We start from the raw sequence: 20199 nt of genomic DNA, 5'->3' as shown, positions 1-20199 counted from the left end.
TGCAAATGGCAAGATCTCATTCCTTTTGATGGTTGCATAATATTCCATTGTATATATATACCACATCTTCTTTATCCATTCATCTGTCGATGGACATCTTGGCTCTTTCCACAGTTTGGCTATTGTGGACATTGCTGCTATAAACACCCAGATGACTATTTCATTAATTCCTTCCTCCACACTCTGTTTTTGATCTTTTTCTTCTCACCAGTCCCTGTTATGGGTTGAACTGGGTGCCCCTCCCTCACCCCCCCCTGCCCGCCTCAAATTCATGTGGAAGTCCTAAACCCCATACCTCAGAATGTGACTGTGTTTAGAGATAGGGCCTATAAAGAAGGGATTAAGTTAAAATGAGTCGGTAAGGTGGGCCCTAATCCAATCTGACTAGTGTCCTTATAAGAAGAGGAAATTTGCCCCTGCAGAGAGACACCAGGAACAGGGGTGCACAGAGCAAAGGGTAGGTGAGGATGCATCCAGAGGGCAACAATCTGCAAGCCAAGCAGAGAGGCCCCAGAAGATACCAAAGCTGCGACACTTCAGGCTTGGATTTCCAGCCTCCAGAACTGTGAGAAAATACATTTCGGCCCTTTAAGCCCTCTGGTCTCTGGTATTTTGTTATAGCAACACTAGCAAACTCATACGGGCCCTTAATCTCACTTCACCCTGACTGTACATTATCAGAAAAGGAGACTATAAATGCCCAGTACCGCGCGAGCCAGCCACAGCCATTCATCACTCTGTACGAAACAAGTAAAATCCCAGCTATCTGGAATCCCCAGTAAATGAATCATTCTGGAAATCATTCTGGCTTTTCCAAATCACTGGCTGCTTATCCCTGATCATAATCTACTCTTTTCTAAATGTCTCTAGTTTACTGTTATAAACATCTGGCATAGCACAATACCTACAGAGGTGATTGGGGTATACAGGAATATCTGCCCCTATAGTTAATGGCTTCAGAATGTTTCGATTTTTGAACTATTGTGTCTTCTTTATAATTTTTATGCCTTTTCCCTCTCTGTCAGATTGATATGAATCACTTCCTGGTTACTGACTTCTCCCGAAAAGGTCTCCACACTTGGTTGTAATTATGACTTCTAACTAAGAACCTAGATATCCAAAACTATTAACATTTTATGAATTGTAAGAGTAAATACATTCTCCGTGAAATCCTGTAACTAAAATACATGGACATGGGACACTGATTTTGAGTGCTGGAAACTTACTTCCTCTTTTCTCTTGATTTTTTATTACATTTTAGACAGATGACATGCTCACTGACATGCTCATGACAAATGAGGTATGTAGTGTATATTTTTTAAAAGTCACATTATTGAAAAAATAAAAGTCACACTATAATGAAAATCCTCATGTAACAAGCTTTTTTTAAAAAGGCCAAATCAAGGGCTTTTTAATTTATTTTTTTCCAAAATTGATAAACATACAAATCTCATTAAAACACAATCAGGCCCATATGATTTCACTGATTAATTCTATCAAATATTCAAAGAAGATATGAAGACCAATTCTTCACAAACTCTTCCAGAAAATAGAAGAAGAAATATTTACCAATTCATTCTATGAGGCCAGTATTACTCCGATACCCAAACCAGACAAAGTCATCACAAGGAAACTACAGATCAATGTACCTCATGAATACAGAGGCAAAAATCCTCAACAAAATACTAGTAAACTGAATCCAGAAACATAAAAAAAGGATTATACATCATGACCTAGTGGGATTTATCCCAGGATAGCAAGATCAGTTCAACTTGTGAAGATTAATTAATGTGATATACTATTCCAGTAGAATAAGGGACAACAAAATACATTATCATTTCAAAATGATGCAGAAAAGCTTTGGAAAAAATCCAACACCATTTCATGATTAAAAAAAAAACAAAAACATGCAGGGATGCCTGGGTGGCTCAGTCGGTTAAGTGTCTGACTTTTGATTTCAGCTCAGGTCATGATTTCAGGGTCATGAGGTCGAACCCTGCATCCAGCTCCACACTGGGCGTGGAGCCTGTTTAAGATTCTTTCTCTCTGCCCCTCACCCACCCCCTGCTCTCTCTCTCTTTCAAAAAAAAAAAAAAATACAATAATAAAAAAGTTTTAAAAATCCAAGAAACAAGGAATAGAAGGGAACTTCTTCAACCTGATAAAGTTTATCTATGAAAAACCTACAGGTAACATCATATTCATACTAAATGGTGAGAAACTGAATGCTTTCTCCTATGACCAGAAACAAGACAAGGACGTCTGTTCTTGTCACTTCTATCCACCATTGTACTGGTGGCTCTAGCCAGTGCAATTAATCAACAAGAAAAAATATCAATAATTTGCACTGAAAAGGAAGAGATAATACTGTCTTTACTTGTAGTCAACCTGGTCATGTGTGTGGAAAATCCTGGGAAATCCACAAAAAACTCCTAGAATATAGGAGTTCATCAAGGTAGCAAAATAGAAGATCAATATACAAAAAGTACTTGTTTTTGCATACACTAGCAGTGAGCAGTCCAAAAATGAAACTAAGGAAGTTCTATTTACAATAGCATCTAAAAAAATAAAATGCTCAGGAATAAATTTAACAAAAAGAAGTATAAGGCTTGTATACTGATGATTACAAAACATTGCTGAGAGAATTTTTTAACAGATCTATATAAATGGAGAGACATTTGAGGATCATGCATTATATATTATTAAGACTCAATATTGTTAAGCTGGTAATTGTGCCAAAATTTATCTATAAATTCAATGCAATTCCCACCACTTTTTTTTAATATAAATTGATAGATGATCTTAAAACTTACATGGAAACGCATAGGATGCAAAATAGCCAAAACAATTTAGAAAAAGAATGAAGTTGGAAGATATACACTTTCCTATTTCAAAACTTAATACAAAGCTACAATAAATAAGACAGTGTAATAATGACATAAGGACATATAGATCAATGGAACATAGTTAAGAATCCAGAAATAAACCCTTACATTAATGGTCAATTGGTTTTTTTAAAAAGATGCCAAGACAATTCAATGGGGGAAATGATAGTCTTTTCAACAAATGGGGAAAATGGACAACCACATGAAAAAAAAAAAATGAAGTTGGATCCCTACTTCACAGCATACATCATACAAGCAGACAAAAAAAAAAAATAACTCAAAATGTCATATATCTAAATCTAAGAGGCAAACCTGCAAAGGCTCTGGAAGAAAACAGGAGAAAATCTTTGTGCCCTTAGGTTAGGCAGAGTTCTTAGGTACACCAAAAGCACGATCCACTAAAACATATTGAGAAAGGGGAATTCTGCCAAAATTAAAAACTGCTCTACTCCAAAAGCCAGGATTAAGAAACAGAAAGTCAGGCCACCAAGCTGGAGGAAAATTTGTCAAATTACATATCTCATAAATGATTTTTAATCAGAATATATAAAAATCTGGCTGGCTCAGTTGGAAGAGCATGCGACTCTTGATCTCAGGGTCGTGAGTTTGAGCCCCACTTAGAGATCACTTTAAAAAATAAATAAATAAAATTTAAAAAGGGATATACAAAAATCTCTTAAAATTCAATAAGAAGACAACAATCCATTTTAAAATGGGCAAAAGATCTGAAAGGCATTTTGCCAACAAAAACATAGGGACTGTTAATAAACAGATGAGAAGGTGCTCCACATCATTACTCACTAGGAAAATGTGAATTATAATTGCAATAGGATATCTCTTCATATCCACTAGAATGGCCACAACCAAAAAAAAGTAGATAATACCAACTATTGGTGAAGATGTGGAGAAATTGGAAATGTGATACGTTTCTGGTTTTATCGTTACAATTTGGAAAACAGTTTGGCAGTTTCTTAACATTTTCAACATAAATTTACCTGAAGATGAGGCAATTACCCTCTTAGGAATCTATTCAAGAGATAATGAGAATGTGTCCAAACAAAGACTTGTACATGAATGTTCATAACATTATTCATATTAGCTAAGCTGGAAACAATCCAAATGTCCACAGTCAAGTACAGAGATGAACAATATGGGGCATGTCCATAAAATAGAATACTACTCAGCAAAAGAAAGGAAGAAACCGCTGCGATTCATGCTAGAACATGCATGAATTTCAAAAATCTTATGCTGAGTGAAACAAAGCCACATAGATGCAAAAGACCACATATTTTATCATTCTGACTGAAATGTCTAGAAAGGGCAAAATCTATAGAAACAGAAAGTAAATTAGTGGTTACTGGGGCTGAGTGTGGGAACAGAGAGTCACTGCAGATGGGCACGAGAGGTCTCTCGGTGTGATGGGAATGTTCTAAAACTGGATTGTGGTAATGGTTGTGCAACTTTGTAAATTTACTAAAAACTGCTGAGTTGTAGTCTTTAAAAGGGTGAATTTTATGATAAGTAAATTATACCTCAACAGAGCTGTTTTTGCTCCCTCGCTCTCTCTCTCTCTCCCAATAAAATAAAATCTTAAAAAAAAAAATTAGACACACACACACACGCACACACACATCACCCCTACTATTTATTAAGCACAAGACCCTAACCCTACGTTGACCCTAGGAAAACACAAGAATGCATAAGACTGCTGGTTTTTCACTCCATGCAAGACTATGACAATCTAGGAGGAGACCTACAAAACACAAATGAGTAAATATCAGCAGTCAAAGAAGGTAGCAAGTGTTCTGAGCATCTTCACTGTTACCACACTGGCCCAGAGTACCATCACCTCTTTCTACTGCAATGGCCTCTTCTCTGGTCTCCCCACTTCCACCATTCCCTCGGAAGGTTTTCACCCTGGCAGCCAACATGTTCCCATTCAAACCTAATTCAGATCATCTCATTCCTCTGCTTAACATTCATCAGTGGTTTCCCATCTCGTGTGGAGTTATGTTCTAGGTCTTTAATAGGCTTCTAAGGCCCTCCACGGTGACTCTCCCCCACCCCCCAGCTCCAGCCAGCCACAAAGCCTGCTTAAATGTTTCTTGAACACTCCTGGCACACTCCCACCTCAGGCCCTTTGCACAGGATGTTCTCTCTGCCTGGAACAACCTTCCAGCCGATTTCTGCAAGGCTTGCCCCTCTCACCTCCTCCAAGTCTTTGTTCACCTGTCACGTTCACAGTGAAGCCTACCCTGACTACTTTATTGAAAAATTCAGTCCCCACCCCCAGGATTCCCCATCTTCCTTCCATATGTGATTTTCTCTGATGCACTTACCACCTTCTAACATACATGATATATTTCCTTATTTCGGTTATTGTCTTGATTGTCCTCCACTGCCAAAATATGACCTCCATGAGAGCAAGGCTTTGTGTCTGTTCACTTCACTGCCGTGTTCCCCGTGCCTATAACAGTACCTGCCATGTAGTAGGTGCTCAATAAGTTTTTGTTGAATGAATGACAAAGAAGTTACTAAAAGCGTTCATAAAAAGGATGTGTAAGAGAGACTTAGGCAGATGAGGTCAGCATGTGGAGATTCTTGAGTGCCTAGGACATAAATATCGGACGAATGAATAAATGAGCAAATGAATGAGCTGCCTGCTGATGTTCTGCACACTGCCTTAGCATCCAGTGACATGCACCGGGAGGAGTGGGACTCACTGAAACTTTAGATTTTTCCCTATGGAAAGAACTTGTATTGACAAATTATCCTCTAGAAAAACTGAAGCCCTCTGTGCTATACCTCAAATGGCCACTAGGGAATGCCCAAATCCATAATGCGCAGCTATTAAGAATGAAATTGGGCTCCCCAACAGCCAGGAGGCTGTTGGGGAGCCCAAGTCATTAACAGGCTGGTAATGAAAAAGGATAAGTCTCCCAACATTGTTTTGTCTATCCGCCTTACCCCGTGCCCCCCGCCGGCCAAGCATTCAAAGCCCATCAGTATGACGCGTAGTTTTCTGCCACCTCTCCTAAACAGACCCTATGCTTGAGCTGTACCTGAGCTGCGTCTCTGCCCATCACTACCTATCCGATTCCTGCGTGCCCCTTTAAGGTCCAGCACAAAAGCCACCCCCTCCAGAAGCCTTTCCTGATTACTATTGCTCTCACTGTCCACTGCATTCCTGATATCCTGGGGCTGTTGTCACCTGTCCCAGGCAGGCATCCCTTGGTAAACACTGATTTAGATACTGTCTCTATCTATCCAAGCACTTCATTCTGGTGTTCCCAGTGAAATCAGAAGTCTACCAGCTCTGGCCTGTCAAGAAGGTCAGGGACAGAGGTCAACACTGAACTTGTGAAACAAGCCAAAAAATGACGTTAGGATCCCGCAAAAGTGGTTAAGAACAGCCTAATCTTGGAAGACCTCTCTAGGAGAGAGAGAGAGAGTCCACCGGCCATAGGAGACGAAATACTATCTTCAGCTGCCTCGACCCCGGCCTTAGGGGTGCAGGAGAAGCCTGACCTGCCCAGCTTCACCCCCTCCCAAGCAGGCCCCCACCGTTCCCCGGGTCTCCTTGTCCCTGCCTTCATTATTCAGCCCTAGTCCAACTACTTGGCTGCCAGCAAATGGGGAACTCTAATAGACGCCTGGGGCCTTTTTCCCTTTTAGCCTCTTTCACCTGCTGTCCTCTGTGCTTTGTTCTCCAGACTCATGATAAAGAGCAACGCAAAAATCCCATCAAACATGACAATGTGCTGCAGAAAGCACGTACCAGAAATGCATCCTGGGGCAAGCAGAGAGAGAGTGGAGCTTGCCTGGCAAAATCCATGCTGGGACAGATTAGTCCAACCCAGCTCCAGGACAGCAAGCCCCAGGCAGGCGGGGGGGGGGCGGGGGGGGAGGTTACACCATGATAGCAAGAAAATCGGCATTTACTTTTAATCTACGTAACCACTCTGTGAGAAGGTACTCTTGTCACTATTGTAAAGACTAGGAACCTGAGGCACAGATAAGTGAGGGGACTTCACCCAAGCCTGCAACAGCTAGAACATAGCAGGGACTGGAGTTGGAATCCAAAGCTAAGTGATTCTAATGTCCAGCCTCTTTCTACTGGCCCATGCGGATTCCGTACACCTTTTGCAGCCTTTCTCTCCTCCGTAGGTCCTAGCACAGGATGGGCACAGGAGGGCGGGGGGGGGAGGGGGCGGTGCTCCTCTCCTTTGCTTGGTTCTCTATCTGCCTGACAGGTCCCGAAGCCGACGTTTGCTACTTACATTGTAGGATGTGAGATGCCATCAATGCTGTGCAGTTCTCACTGCATGGAAGCCTTCCTAGAGCCAAATCCTTCTTTATTTGAAGAGTAAAAAGATACCTGAAAAGAAGTTGGGGGAAAATCTCTTGAGAAAGAAACAGGAACGAGAGAGAATCGTTTCCTTTCTCCCACATCCAAGATGTTGCAAGAAAGAAACGGCACCCCAGACAGTGAGATGCCTTTTTGGGATGGTCACTAATGCATGGGCTTTGCTTCAGCCCCAAACCAGCCCCAGACCACAGCTCGGCTGCTCCAGCATTTTGGCAGGCCCCACAGCCATTAGGAATCACCCCGGCTAAATCCTCCCGCCAGCTTGAGGGAGTTGGCCAATCACCCTCTCGTGGCTTCTGCCACTTAGCAAAGCCACATACATACCCAGCCCGAGAAGAAGGGAGATTCAGCAAGACCAAGCCCGCTCGGGCCACTGTTTACCAAATGCTATCAGGCACTCCCTATCAAAACAACTTAGGTTGGTGGGGCAGGAACAATCACCCGCATTTTACAATTATAGAAAGGCAGAGGTTAGGTGATTTTGGCAAGGTCATTTTGCCCGAAGATAGTGAAACTGTGGCCAGATGTCAGGTCACGCACTGAACTGAGGCCTCCTCCTATCCAAAAGATTGTGTGGCAGGAATCAGGGACATGATACCACGCTTCACCCGGACCACCTTCTCCATATCACCAGAGCCCGGCCCAGCACTTGGCACAGAGCAGGCAGGAAATTCCTATGTTCTGAATGGAATGAAGCCACGCTGCCCTTTTGCCCACGGAAGGCTCGTCAGGGACCCAGAAAGTGCAGGTAGGTACCAGAGCTTTGCCAAAGCGATTGCATTTGCCCCACACTTTTTTTTTTCATGTTTTATTTATTGATTGATTGATTGATTTTTTTTATTGCCCCACACTTTTAAGCCCTTATCAGGAGAGAATCAACTTTTGAAAAGATGTGTAAAAAGAAGATTCTATCATTGACTGCTTTCTTCCGTGGTCCAAAATTGGTTCCAATATTTTATTTTATACACTCAAACATTCATGGAGTATCTACTGTGGGCATTTCCCAATATAAGATGTGCCTTTCTAAATAACGTTTTATCTGGGCTTTTTTATTTAAATCAATTAAGCCTTGAAGGCAATGTGGTAAATCAAAATTAATTGCAGGTGATGGATAAAAATCTAGATTAGAAAAAGCAAGTAAAATTAGGAGGTGATTATTCAATTTATAAATGCGCTCTTCATTATAAACCTTCGAATTATGAGCTCCCCTAATGGGCTAGAAATGACTCAGAAAATTTATATTTGCATACCACTCTCAGAAACTCATGGATTGGCCCCAAACAAGGCAACCTTGTGAAGTCAACTATGGTTAAGTATCTTCAACTGAGGAAAAAATAAAGGAAGTCCAACCTTTGCCATTGCCTGCTTTCAAATATAGATGTAAATGAGAATAATAGGCCTCGAGTGCTAAAGGGAAAGAGAATCTCATTTTGCTCCTAGCAAGCAAGAAAGGAAACTTCTTGTCATTTGACACGTTCCTTGCTATTAAGAGGGCAGCTGCCTGCTACAAATACCAAATCCTCGCTCTGAACAGCTGATGAATCATTTATCATCGCATTGATTTTCTCATTCTCTTTTTTTTGGCGGCGGGGGGAGAGAGTTTATCTCCATTAAAATTGGTCATAATGTGAGACTCAACTGAAATGGGTTAGCAAGTGCAAACCGATACAGATACCAAGATATCAGGTTATCTGGGAAAGTGGCCTACAACTCACAAATGTGGAGAGAGGGGGCGAGGCAGTGACAGACTTGTGAAAAGTGACGTCTGCAGAGACCTTCAGCAAACAAGGCCCCCTGTACAAAAGGGGCAAAGAAGAACTGGACTTGTTGTGGTGGGGAAGGCCCGGCCAAGTCACTCTAGCTCCCGGGACCGTTTCCTCCTCTGTGAACCAGGAGGGCTGGGCTCGATGATCGCCTATATCCCTTGTAGGGTAAGATTCTAGAGTCTAGCAAGCACATTTGGGTTTGGAGGAGTGTTAGGTTGACAATGCATTTTTGGAGAAGTAGGTTTACGTTTTGATTTTGAAGGGCATTGTATATAAGCATAAATATACTTTTTTTTAAAATGTTTTATACTGGTGACTTTTTAACTTTTTCATTTTTACGAGTGTAAAATATTTTACCTATCTAAAATTATGAATAATGTATAGTTATAAATAGTTGTTAAAATTATATAAAAGTATGAATAATTTATAATTATCAAAGAATTATAAAATTATCAATGATTTATATTATACATGATAAATAATTTATTTAAATCAGTTTTTAAACTTTATTTTTTTACTTTTTAAATTTTTTATAAGTATACGTCATCATCCCTCTCTACCTATGGGATGCGCACACACACACAGACACGTGCGCACGCCCGGTTTTCAATATCCACAGAAATTAGCTGGTATCACATTTGTGCCATCAAGCAGCCCTCTGGTTGGAACACAGATGCAATGAAGGCAAGCGCCCTTACTGTTGTAGCAATTAATGGCAGAACCCCCAAGCGGGCACCCAGGCTGGCTGCCCTGCTAGATGCCACCCTTCCTTCTCCCTGAGGTCCCCACCCTTTGGAAGATTAACACTTTGGGGACCAGCCAGGCCCATCTTCTCTCCAGCTCCTCACCATCTCCTGGAGAGTGACTGAGAGCCAAGCTTTCCAAAGAAGGCTAGAAGCCCATTCTCTGATAAATGGAGAGTAATGATTCTTAAGTAACACCACGCAGCAGACACACAGGGAAGTTACTCTACCTTGTAAGCTCTTCTCGAAGATGTCCCGGGTCCACTGGGAAAAATTTCACCATAAATTTGAAAACAACCTCCTTAGGATCTTAAAACACAATATCTCCATAAGTTTTATTTAAATGTCCATCACAACAGTTACAGGTCTTTACACGCACACACACACACTTCCCCTGTCCTCTTCCCCCCTCTCCCATCACTCCCTCCCTCAGACTTTTCTTTTAAATTTCAATTTTTCACATTTCTAAGATGGTGCTATCTCTGGATTGTGTCTTTATGTGGAAAGCAATAGGGAAAGTTCTCCTGCCCCCCTTTCTACCCTCTCTCCCTCTGAGTTTCTTTTTGTAAAGCTGCGCCTCTTTCTGGGCCCTACTGGCTCCTCTAAGAAGTGTCCCGTTTAAAAAATATATACCACTTGCCACTTGGGATTCTGCATTCCTGGCTGAGAGAAGAGCCCAGCTTTAGAAGCAGGTGATTATCATCTGGCATCAAGCATCTCATAAGGGGAACTAGAAGTGGATGGACTGCTGCTTCTTTGTTGCTTAAAATCTGCTTTAAGAAAACACATCTACTTGCCTTCACTCCTACTCGCATTTGAAAAGAAGAAAAGAAACTCTTTGCATCAAAAGCAAACGCATCCGTGCACCATTCGCAGCATGCGTTCAGCAAATATTTGTCAAGTGCCTATTCTAGGCCAAGCATTGTCCTAGGAAGGGCAAGCCCTCATAGCCCGGTAGAAGAGGCAGCCCCGCAGACGGCTGCGAGCACTGAGTACCGGCCAAGCCCGAGAGGGAGGACAGAGGGCTCCAGTTAGATCGGAACTGTAGATAAACAAAGAGAACGCAAGGACATCCTTACACAGAGAAAATCTTTCTTTCTTAATTTGAAATTCCGGTTTAGGTGGACATCTTTTCTTTTCCCGGAGAGCCCTACGCCTGAAGGGAGTTTGCCACCGTCAGGAGAGGTCAGAATACGAAGGGGTCAGTGGCAGCGGGCCGGCTAGACAGGCAGGTGCGCTTCGCCGAGCGGGCTAACGAGTTCGGACTCCATGCTAAGGGCAATAAGGAAGCACGTGACGCCGGAGCGTGAGGTGGTCACCTTTGTATTTTCAGTAGTTCCCCTCCGAAGTAAGGTAGAGGACGGATTGGGGGAATCCGGTAAGAAGCCGTGGGAATAATGTGACAGACGATTAAAATGCCGTGGGAGGGGGCCCCTGGGTGGCTCAGTCGGTTAGGCGTCTGCCTTCGGCCCAGGTCGTGATCCCGGGGTCCTGGGGTTGAGCCCCGCATCGGGCTCCCCGCTCAGCGGGGAGCCTGCTTCGCCCTCTCCTTCTGCTGCTCCCCCCTGCTTGTGCTCTCTCTGTCTGTCTCAAATAAATAAATGAAGTCTTTAAAAACATAATAATAATAATAATAAATAAAATGCGGTGGGAGCAGACAGAACCAACACGGAGAGGGCAGGTAGAGCAAAGAGACACGACAGCATTTCTCAAAGTGTTGACTGAACTCCCCCTGCATTCAGAAACACCTGTGGAATTTAGCATGCAGGTTACCTGCCCCCAAACCCGGGAATGAGGCCTGGGAATCTGCATTTGAACAAGTGATCCTAATACACACTGCAATTTCAGAACCGCCACACTAGGTGGTGAAATACGGGGTGGGGGTGGGGGAGATTTCGTACATAGCAGGCACCCGAATGTGAACTGAAACAAATGGACAAAGTCTGTGGCATGATAAAACTAAAACATCTTCAGGCAGAAGGTGAATGGCATTGAAGATTGACATTATAAGTAACAAGGTCAGGCTGCCTAAGATGGGCCAGTGGGGCACTTAGATTATTTTAAGGAGCTCAGTGGGTTAAGTGTCTGTCTTTGGCTCAGGTCCTGTTCTAGGGGTCCTGGTATCGAGCCCCTGGTCGGGCTCCCTGCTCAGTGGGAAGTCGGCTTGTCCCTTCTGCTTTGCTCCCCTCTCCTTCTCATTCTCTCTCTCTCTCAGATAAATAAATAAAATCTTTTTAAAAGGGATTGTTTTGAATTAAAAGCAATCAAAACCCAGTCAATTCAGGAAATGCTCTTCACCTCCCCCTCAACTGGCTAAACTTAGGTTGGAAAGGAGAGCCTGTACCAGGAAGAGAGCTATCACCTTAGATAACTACATTCTAATATGAACTAGGTGTGGTAGACAGGGAGGGACCTTCCAAGGCCTGTTTGATCAAAGTCCTCTATGTCCCATTGTTTCTGAGCGGGGGCCCAGCCAACATTTGTTTACCAAACATTTACTTTTTCTTCTTCCTGTGAATTGCTTTCTTTCCCTTTGAAGTCCCAGACCCCTACCCCCTTCGTTCAGGATGACACATTGGCCTCATTTTGTCTGACTGTAATTTCCATGTCTGTGGGGCCTCCCCATACGTACGAGATTAAATTTGAATTTCCCCTGTTCATCTGTCTCGTGTCAATTTGATTCTTAGTCCTGCTAGAAGGACCTTGAAGGGCAGAGGAAATTCTTCCTTCCCGGGGGGACATCAAGGATGCTCCAAGGCTTGAGCCAATCCCCAGAGTGCTGTCATTACCCGAGTTCTTCCAATCTACCCGAAGACCCAGCAGCATGATTTTTTTTCATCTTGGGCAAAATTAAAATGATTTTTTTAATTGCTACATTCACTGACCCTGTGAAGGATTAAAATAATGCCTCAAAGCCCCTTTTCTCCCCTTATATTTGGTGAGGAATAGCGCAGTGTCGCTGAAATGTTTTCAAGTTGTAACTGGGAATTAGATCCCTGCAGTGATTTCCCATACTTACTTTTTACTTGCTTTGTGATGGGCTTCAGCAGTTCCAACCAGACCTGTGATAACATTAATGAAAAAAATGGGTAGAACATGGCATTGAGTGCAGCTTTTTTTTTTTTTTGGTAACAGATAAAAGTCAACACAAAATAAACAAATACCAAGGCTATTTAGACCCCCTTCTAAAGATAGATAGAAACAGCAGTGTCAAAGAGATGACATACCTCCACGACACTCAATCAACTCCCTTGTATTTTTCCAGTGACAGTGAACGTTGTTGATCTATAAACCCTTGTTGTTGACATTTGAATCACTGCTCCCCTGCCTAAGTAGGGTGACAAAGGTGTCACATCCAGGCTCATTAGTTACTACAAAGACTAATGAAGGCATTTGGCTCTGCATTTGAATCCTGCAGCCCCCAAATGCCAGCTTAATAGATCTAATGAGCCTTTCTGGGAAGGTGCCAGATAACAGATATGCCAACGCAGGACACAGAGAATGTTGGGAGCTGAGGGGGGTGGGGAAGAGCCCCCTGAATCCTCACTGGTGAGGTTAAGAGTCTTCATTGTGGAGGCTGAGGTCCAGCCTCTGGGAAATCAGAACAGATAAAGCAGAGGTTGCTGTTCTTGGGGTGACAGAAGAGGAGCAGAGGGGAGAAGAGTTTGTTCGGTAAACTGAGATGATTTTAGATAGGCAAGGAGGGAAACTTGTTATTAAATCCAGGCATCTTGCAAGGGTTTGAATGCTTTTTCATTTTTCAGTCAGGTTTGAGCCCTACATACCTAGCCGCAAACTGCATTTTAGAGGCAATTGTAGACACAAAGAACCCTATAATGGAACCAACTTACATTATTTCCAGAATGGCTACAGAATTCTAATCCGAAATACTCCTTTTCAGCAAGATTTAGGTGGCTGCAACTCAGGTTAAACAGCGCCTTCCCGGATGACTTTTGCTAAACAAAACAGAGAGAGCATAGCACAGTTTGCGTTCCTAATCTGATACTGTTAGGCAGTGTGGAAGGAAGGGTAGGAGCCCCCCAACTCTCTGCAGACACTGTTTCCTGTAAGCACCATTTAGAGGTCCTGTATCCTCTCAGAGGACGATGTTTTACAGATAAATATACAGGCATCTACCTGTAGATTGTTTTAGGCGCCCCCCCTCCCCCTCTGAAAAGCCTCAGACTCATGACAAACCCTCTTGGAAAAAGAGAGCCTTGCACTTAACTATGGCAAGATCTGCAAATCTACCCTTTCAATGGAATTCTTTAATCAATTCATCCCACAGGCAATTTGAATGATTTCCCCCAAACTGACAGTTTAATCAAGATGCAAATCTGACCTGCTTAAAACCCCTTCTGCGGCTCCCCTCAGGATAAAGTCTATACTCTGGCTCGGGAGGCTGGGCCCTCTCTGCCTCCCGTGGCCGTGCCTGCCCCTCCATCCTCTTCTCTTGCCCCTGCCCCTCGCTGGCATTTTCCTTTCTAATAATCGCAGCCCGCTCTGCCCCACACCTGTCAAGTGGTTTCACACCTCATGCTTCTGCTCCTGTCATTCCTTCTCCACAGACCGCCCTTGCCACCTTTCTTTGGCTTGGCTCACTCCTCCTCAGCTCGGATGCCGTCTGTCTTCCCTGGAGAGCTTGCCCTGATCCCGATCAGCGACAGGTTGAGTCAAGGGCAACCTCCGGGCTCCCAAGCACCCTCGCTTACCCCACACACGGCACTCTTAACCCAGGGTGTCTGTCTTCCCCCATTCCACTGAGTCACTTCATAGCAGGGACCTCGCTTCATTTTTCTTGTGACTCACCATGGCTAACTCAGAGCCTGGTACCTACTAGGGACTCTTGAATGTCTGTCGCTCTGACATGAGACTGGCCCACTAGGTCACATGAGTTCCTTGAGTAGACTTCACTTTGCAGCCTTGCCCACCAAATCTCCCACCAATTCGTTCACATAAGGCCACACATCATTCCCGGCCCCCCCCCTCCAAAGCCCACGGACATGGTGAGCACAAAACAGCCCCTTTTCTAGGCTTGAGCTTTGAAGCTCTCTCTCGGAAAATCTCTTTTCCAGCGGAGCGCGGCTGGGGCTGATCTCCAGCCGCCAGCGTGGCTGAACCCGAGGGTAGCTGTTGCAGGGAGGACTGTGATGGGAAAATTGGGCCCTGGCGGGTAGGCACAGAGACAGGCCGCTGAGAACCCCTAGTTAAAGCCAAGTCACGCGGTGCCCATGGTGCCGCTCAGGAAGCCGAGCAAGGGGAAATGGAGTTGGAAATCACCGACCCATAGAATTTATGGCAACCTTGAGAGGTCAGAGAGTCCAGCCACCCTCCTCCCGCCCCCTACCCTCTCCCTCAAGGCAGTGCCAGGGCTGAACGGGGGCGGGGGGGGGGCGGGGGGGCCCACATCTGGGATTTAATAGCTTCCAGGAAGGCGGCCTACCCCACCCCCTTCCCCCAGCAACCCCAAATCCTCCCCTCTCCCCTGGACCTCGCTCCACTTGGTTACACCGTCCAAAGCTCCACCAACTCGAGATGCATGTGGGTTAACCAGGGTCCTATTTTAAAATGCAAATAAGCCACCAGGGGTGACACCTTCTGCATCCCCAGCACCTGGAGAGAGCCGAGGGGGGGAGAGGGGGTTGGATTTTATGTGCGAGGTCACGTTGGAGCTGTGGTCCTGGAGAAGGGGGTCAGCCCACACAGAGTTGGGGGGTGCGCAAGGGCATGAAGGGCATTGGGGGCCAGTGGAGGAGGGGGCATCTGGGAAGGAGGAGGGAAGGGGGAGTTTTTGCCTATGTGGCAACCTTGCCTAGGGCAAGTGCTGACACAGACCATTCCAGACAGATGAAATAGCTCCTATTTTTAAAGTCCTCCAGACAAGGAGCTGCCACGGGATTTTTATTATAAGAAAAAAAAAAAAGAAGAAGAAGAAGAATTTCTAAAGAGAGATACGACAGCAATACTTTATCCGACACCAAGGAAACATTTCAGTCATGAGGACCAAATTCCGTCATAGACTTTCAGTTTCTTTGCAAACAATTTCAGAAACTCAGGATTTTCCTTTCTCCTCATTTTTGGATTCTTTTTTTCCATCGGAGTATTTAATCCTCCCCATCAAGGCTGCCACATTCCATGTGTTTGTATATTTAAAGGTTTCTGCTGTCCCAAAGAATATATAGCCATTCTTGTAAGGATTCCAATCAAGGCTTCCTTTTTGCTCCCTTCCATGTTTATAAGAATAATCTCCTGATTCTTCTATCCCGGCACATGTTGCCAACTGGCTCCTAAAGCCTATGCATTTAGAGGTCAGGCGCTCACGTGGCTGGGGCTCTCCACCCCCACCTCGGGAGAGGCATTTCCCTTCAGCCCTCCAGAATGTACGTCGAAATTGGCCAGCCTTGTGGAACGTGTTGCATAATAGGCAAGGTCTTGGTTCTGTCTCAGCGTGCAGGCTTTAATGTTTTTTAACCATTATAATCCAATCCCGCGATTTTTAGGTTGAGATTATTTTTCTCATAATAACTCTTTACATACAACTTTTCTAGACTTTTTTTTTTCCCCCCTTTCTGGACTTTTGATCCTCTTTTCCATTGCAAGTTCTTGTTTAAGCTGACACTGTCAACATTCTAATCAAGCTCTTTAGTGGATCTAAATTCTTTAGTACCAGTCCTCCCACTCAAGGAATTGGAACCACAATCCCGAATCTTGTTTTACCTTTTCCCTTGGATTACAGAACAGCGTCTGCCTTAAAAAAATACACACATACACACACAGTTGACCCTCAAGCAACACGGGTTTGAACTACATGGGTACACTTATATGTGGATTTGTTTAGATAAATATAGTATAGTACTGCAGTATCTCGCTACAAATGTATTGTCTCTTCCTTATGATTTTCTCAATAACACTTTCTTTTCTCTGGCTTTATTGTAAGAATACAGTGTAGAATACACAGAACATACAAAATCTGTATTAAGCGATTGTGTTATTGGTAAGACTTCCAGTCAACAGTAGACTAAGAGTGGTTAAATTGCGGCGGAGTCAAAAGTTATACATGGATTTTCGACCATGTGAGGGGTTAGTACCCTTAATTCTTGTGTTGTTCAAGTATTATATATATATATATATATATATATATACAATTTAGAACTTTTTAGAACTTCTCTTTATAATCTCCAATTTACCAACTCTGTTTCAATCATAACATTGATTTCTGGGGGCTCCAAACCCCTCTTCTCATGGGAACAACAAATATTCAAGGTGGTTACCTGTACAAAACAATCTACCACAGCCTTTACTCAGCTAGAGCCGTCATAGAACAATTTGTTAAATCAAGCCCGAATTGTAATCCTGCTCCACCCACTTACTAACTGGATGAATCGGGGAAAATCTTTTAGCTCACGGATTGACCTGCCTTTTCCAGGCGCCTGAAAACAGAGACCATGTGTTTGAATACCTGGCAGTATGTACAGTGCCCGATAAAGAGTGGACATTCAATAAATGTTTGCTGAATAAATGGATGGATGGAGCCAAACAATTAACTTGATTCCTGTGCATTAGTAAGACAGTTCTCTCAGGAGGAAGAACAAATTAGTCACCGTGTGACTTAGGGCAAATTACTGACTCTTTCTGAGCCTCAGTTTACTCATCTGTAAAATGGAGATAATGGTAGTATTGTCTCATAGAGTTGTGAGAATTAAAGAAGATAATTCACATCAAAGCCTTTAGTACAGGGCCTGGCACATCATAGGACTTAAGCAATGCACATGTATAGATAAATGCGTAGAAGAGTCTGGAAAGATACACAGCAAATGTTAATAGCATTCTCCCTGGAGGGAGGATAGATTTAAAGGGGAACTTTAACTGTTTACTTTGTGAATAGCTGGATATGTTTTTAATGAGCAAGGACAGTAGAAACTCTCTGAACCAAATTCCACTCAATCATGCACAGAGAATGCTTTACATTCCCTGTTAATTTATTTATTTTTAAGCTTTTATTTTGAAGTCATCTCTACACCCAACATGGGGCTCGAAACCACGACCCTGAGATCAAGAGTCCCACGCTCCCCCGACTGAGCCAGCCCCACGCCCCTACATTTTGATAATTCTACTTGTTATTGTAATCACACGATTAAATTGTATGTACACCAAAGAATCATGAACACTAGAAGCAAGGATTGTTTCTATGAAAACTAAGGTCATCACTTTGCAAAAACTCAGTAGGGGGGAATCCCCAAAACTGTGCCATCAAATTAGCTTTGGATATGACAGCAGTAAAATACGGGGTGGGGGGAGAAAACTCCGGAAGGATTCTGTACTCACATTGCTTTGCAAGCACCCACATTCTTTCTCCACGTTAAGTAAGCAAACGCTGGAAATCATAGAGGATGCATTCTGGGTGTGGTTTATGGAAGAAAGACAAAAGGAATCAGACAGAAGTCCTTACTCAAAAAAAGCTTTGACCCTATAGCAAAAGACTGGCAAATGAATAACAATGTATATGTTTTATGTCAAAATTAGAAGTTTAAGGGGCACCTAGCTGGCTCGATTGGTAGAGCGTGCGACTCTTGATCTCAGGGTTGTGGGCTTGAGCCCCCGTTGGGTGTAGAGATGACAAAAAAATAGAAGTTTAAGGTGCCTATGTGTGTGTACTTATTATGATTTTCTGCTTTAACAAATTTTATGGATTAACTGACCAACAACCACCTTTGACCACATTAGATAAAGGAGATTCTAATGTATTTACATCTTGACTGTGTACTTAAAAAAAATATAGACTGTCATTAAGGTTTTGGGAAAGGATGAACTGGAACCAAATACAGCATATTATTAATAATAGCATAATCGATTATTTTCACTTTTCCTGTTTCCAGTGCTGACTCCCACATTGAAAATATTTCTCATGTTCCCCGCAGGAAACTGTTCTTGAAGTCACAGATGGTTATCACTCGTTCTCCTGACTATATGGCTATGTCTTATTTTTATCCCAAAATCTGACTGGATTAGCCCCGGCTGCCACCACAAAACGCCATAGACTGGATGGCTTAAACAACAAACATTTAGTTCTCATTTAGTTCTGAAGACTGGAAGTTTGAGATCAGAGTACCAGCATGGTCAGGTTCTGTGAGACCTCTTCCTGGCTTGCAGATGGCTGCCTTCTTGCTGTGTCCTCACCTAGCGGAAAGGTAACTCTCTCCTCTTCCTCCTCCTCTTCTTCTTCTTTTTCTTCGGCCACCGGACCTATTGGATCGGAGCCCTACCCTTATGATCCTATTTAACCTTAATTACTTCCTAAAAGCCCTATCTCCAAACACAACCACAGTAGTCCCATTGGGGGTTAGAGGCTCAACAGACAAATTTGGGTGGGACACGATTCGGTCCACAGCATTTACCCAGCTGGATGGCCCACTTTAGTTACCATATCTGCTCTTTATGACTTTGGCTCTTTCCAAACATTAAATCCACTCTCAAATAATGAAGATTTATGAGGCATTTTGGAAAGAATGTGCCTGGTTACAGAAGGCCAAAACAGAGTTCCAAGACTGCTGAGTACCTGCAATAAATATGAGGAGGTGGCTAAGAAAGCGGGCCCTGGAGTGGGACACAGCCGGCTGTAGGTCTGCTCTCTACCTGCTAGAGGGATGATCTTGGACAGGCTATTTCATCTCTCTGAATTCCAATTTCCTTAATTGTAAAATAAGATTGTCAGAAGCCAAACACGAAAGGCCATATGTTCTATGATTCCATTTATAAGAAGTGTCCAGGGGCGCCTGGGTGGCTCAGTCTTTAAGCGTCTGCCTTCGGCTCAGGTCATGATCCCAGTGTCCTGGGATCGAGCCCCGCATCGGGCTCCCTGCTCAGCGGGAAGCCTGCTTCTCCCTCTCCCACTCCCCCTGCTTGTGTTCCCTCTCTCGCTGTATCTCTCTCTGTCAAATAAATAAATAAAATCTTTAAAAAGAAAAAAAAAAAAAAAGAAGTGTCCAGAACAGGCAGATCCATAGAGACTGGGGGGGGGCTTCTTTTGGGAAGAATGGAAATATTCCGGAATTAGATAGTTGTGATGTTTGCATGACACAGTGAGTATACTAAAAACCACCGAATTGTACACTTTAAAAGGATGAATCTTATGGTATGTGAATCTCGTCTCAATTTTTAAAAATTCATAGAGAGCATCTAATGAGAATATTGATGTCGAGGGCTTTACACAGTGTCAGGGCCATAGGAAGAGCTCAAAAAGAAGTGTTGACTGTAGGATGACCATCGTCCAAACTGGCACATTTCTGAGGCTTGACAGGGGTACTAGTAATTATTATATTGTCACAACAAGTGTAAACCAGGACCGTCCTGGACGAACCCTGATGTATGGTCATCTAGCTGTTAGCATCCGGATCACCCAAGGGGTCTGTTTGGACGAGGGCAACATTCACTTGAAT

General features: G+C 43.4%; 1 protein-coding gene across 1 annotated transcript in view; it reads right to left on the bottom strand.

Annotated features, from left to right (window-relative positions):
• The window catches only part of FRMD7 (FERM domain containing 7), a 49221-nt gene that overhangs the window by 10052 nt on the left and 18970 nt on the right, over nucleotides 1-20199 (bottom strand). The window contains exons 2-5 of the mRNA XM_081809271.1: nucleotides 13615-13719; nucleotides 12783-12825; nucleotides 9994-10072; nucleotides 7166-7263 (exon numbers count right to left, since the gene is read on the bottom strand). Of these exons, the coding sequence (XP_081665397.1) occupies nucleotides 7166-7263; nucleotides 9994-10072; nucleotides 12783-12825; nucleotides 13615-13719 (325 nt within the window). The remainder of the gene's footprint in view (nucleotides 1-7165; nucleotides 7264-9993; nucleotides 10073-12782; nucleotides 12826-13614; nucleotides 13720-20199) is intronic.

Source organism: Leptonychotes weddellii, chromosome X (genome assembly GCF_054177405.1).
Source record: "Leptonychotes weddellii isolate Sample4059 chromosome X, ASM5417740v2, whole genome shotgun sequence".
NCBI lineage: Eukaryota > Metazoa > Chordata > Mammalia > Carnivora > Phocidae > Leptonychotes > Leptonychotes weddellii.
Note: the sequence above shows the minus strand (reverse complement) of the source record. Positions and strands in the feature narration are given on the sequence as shown.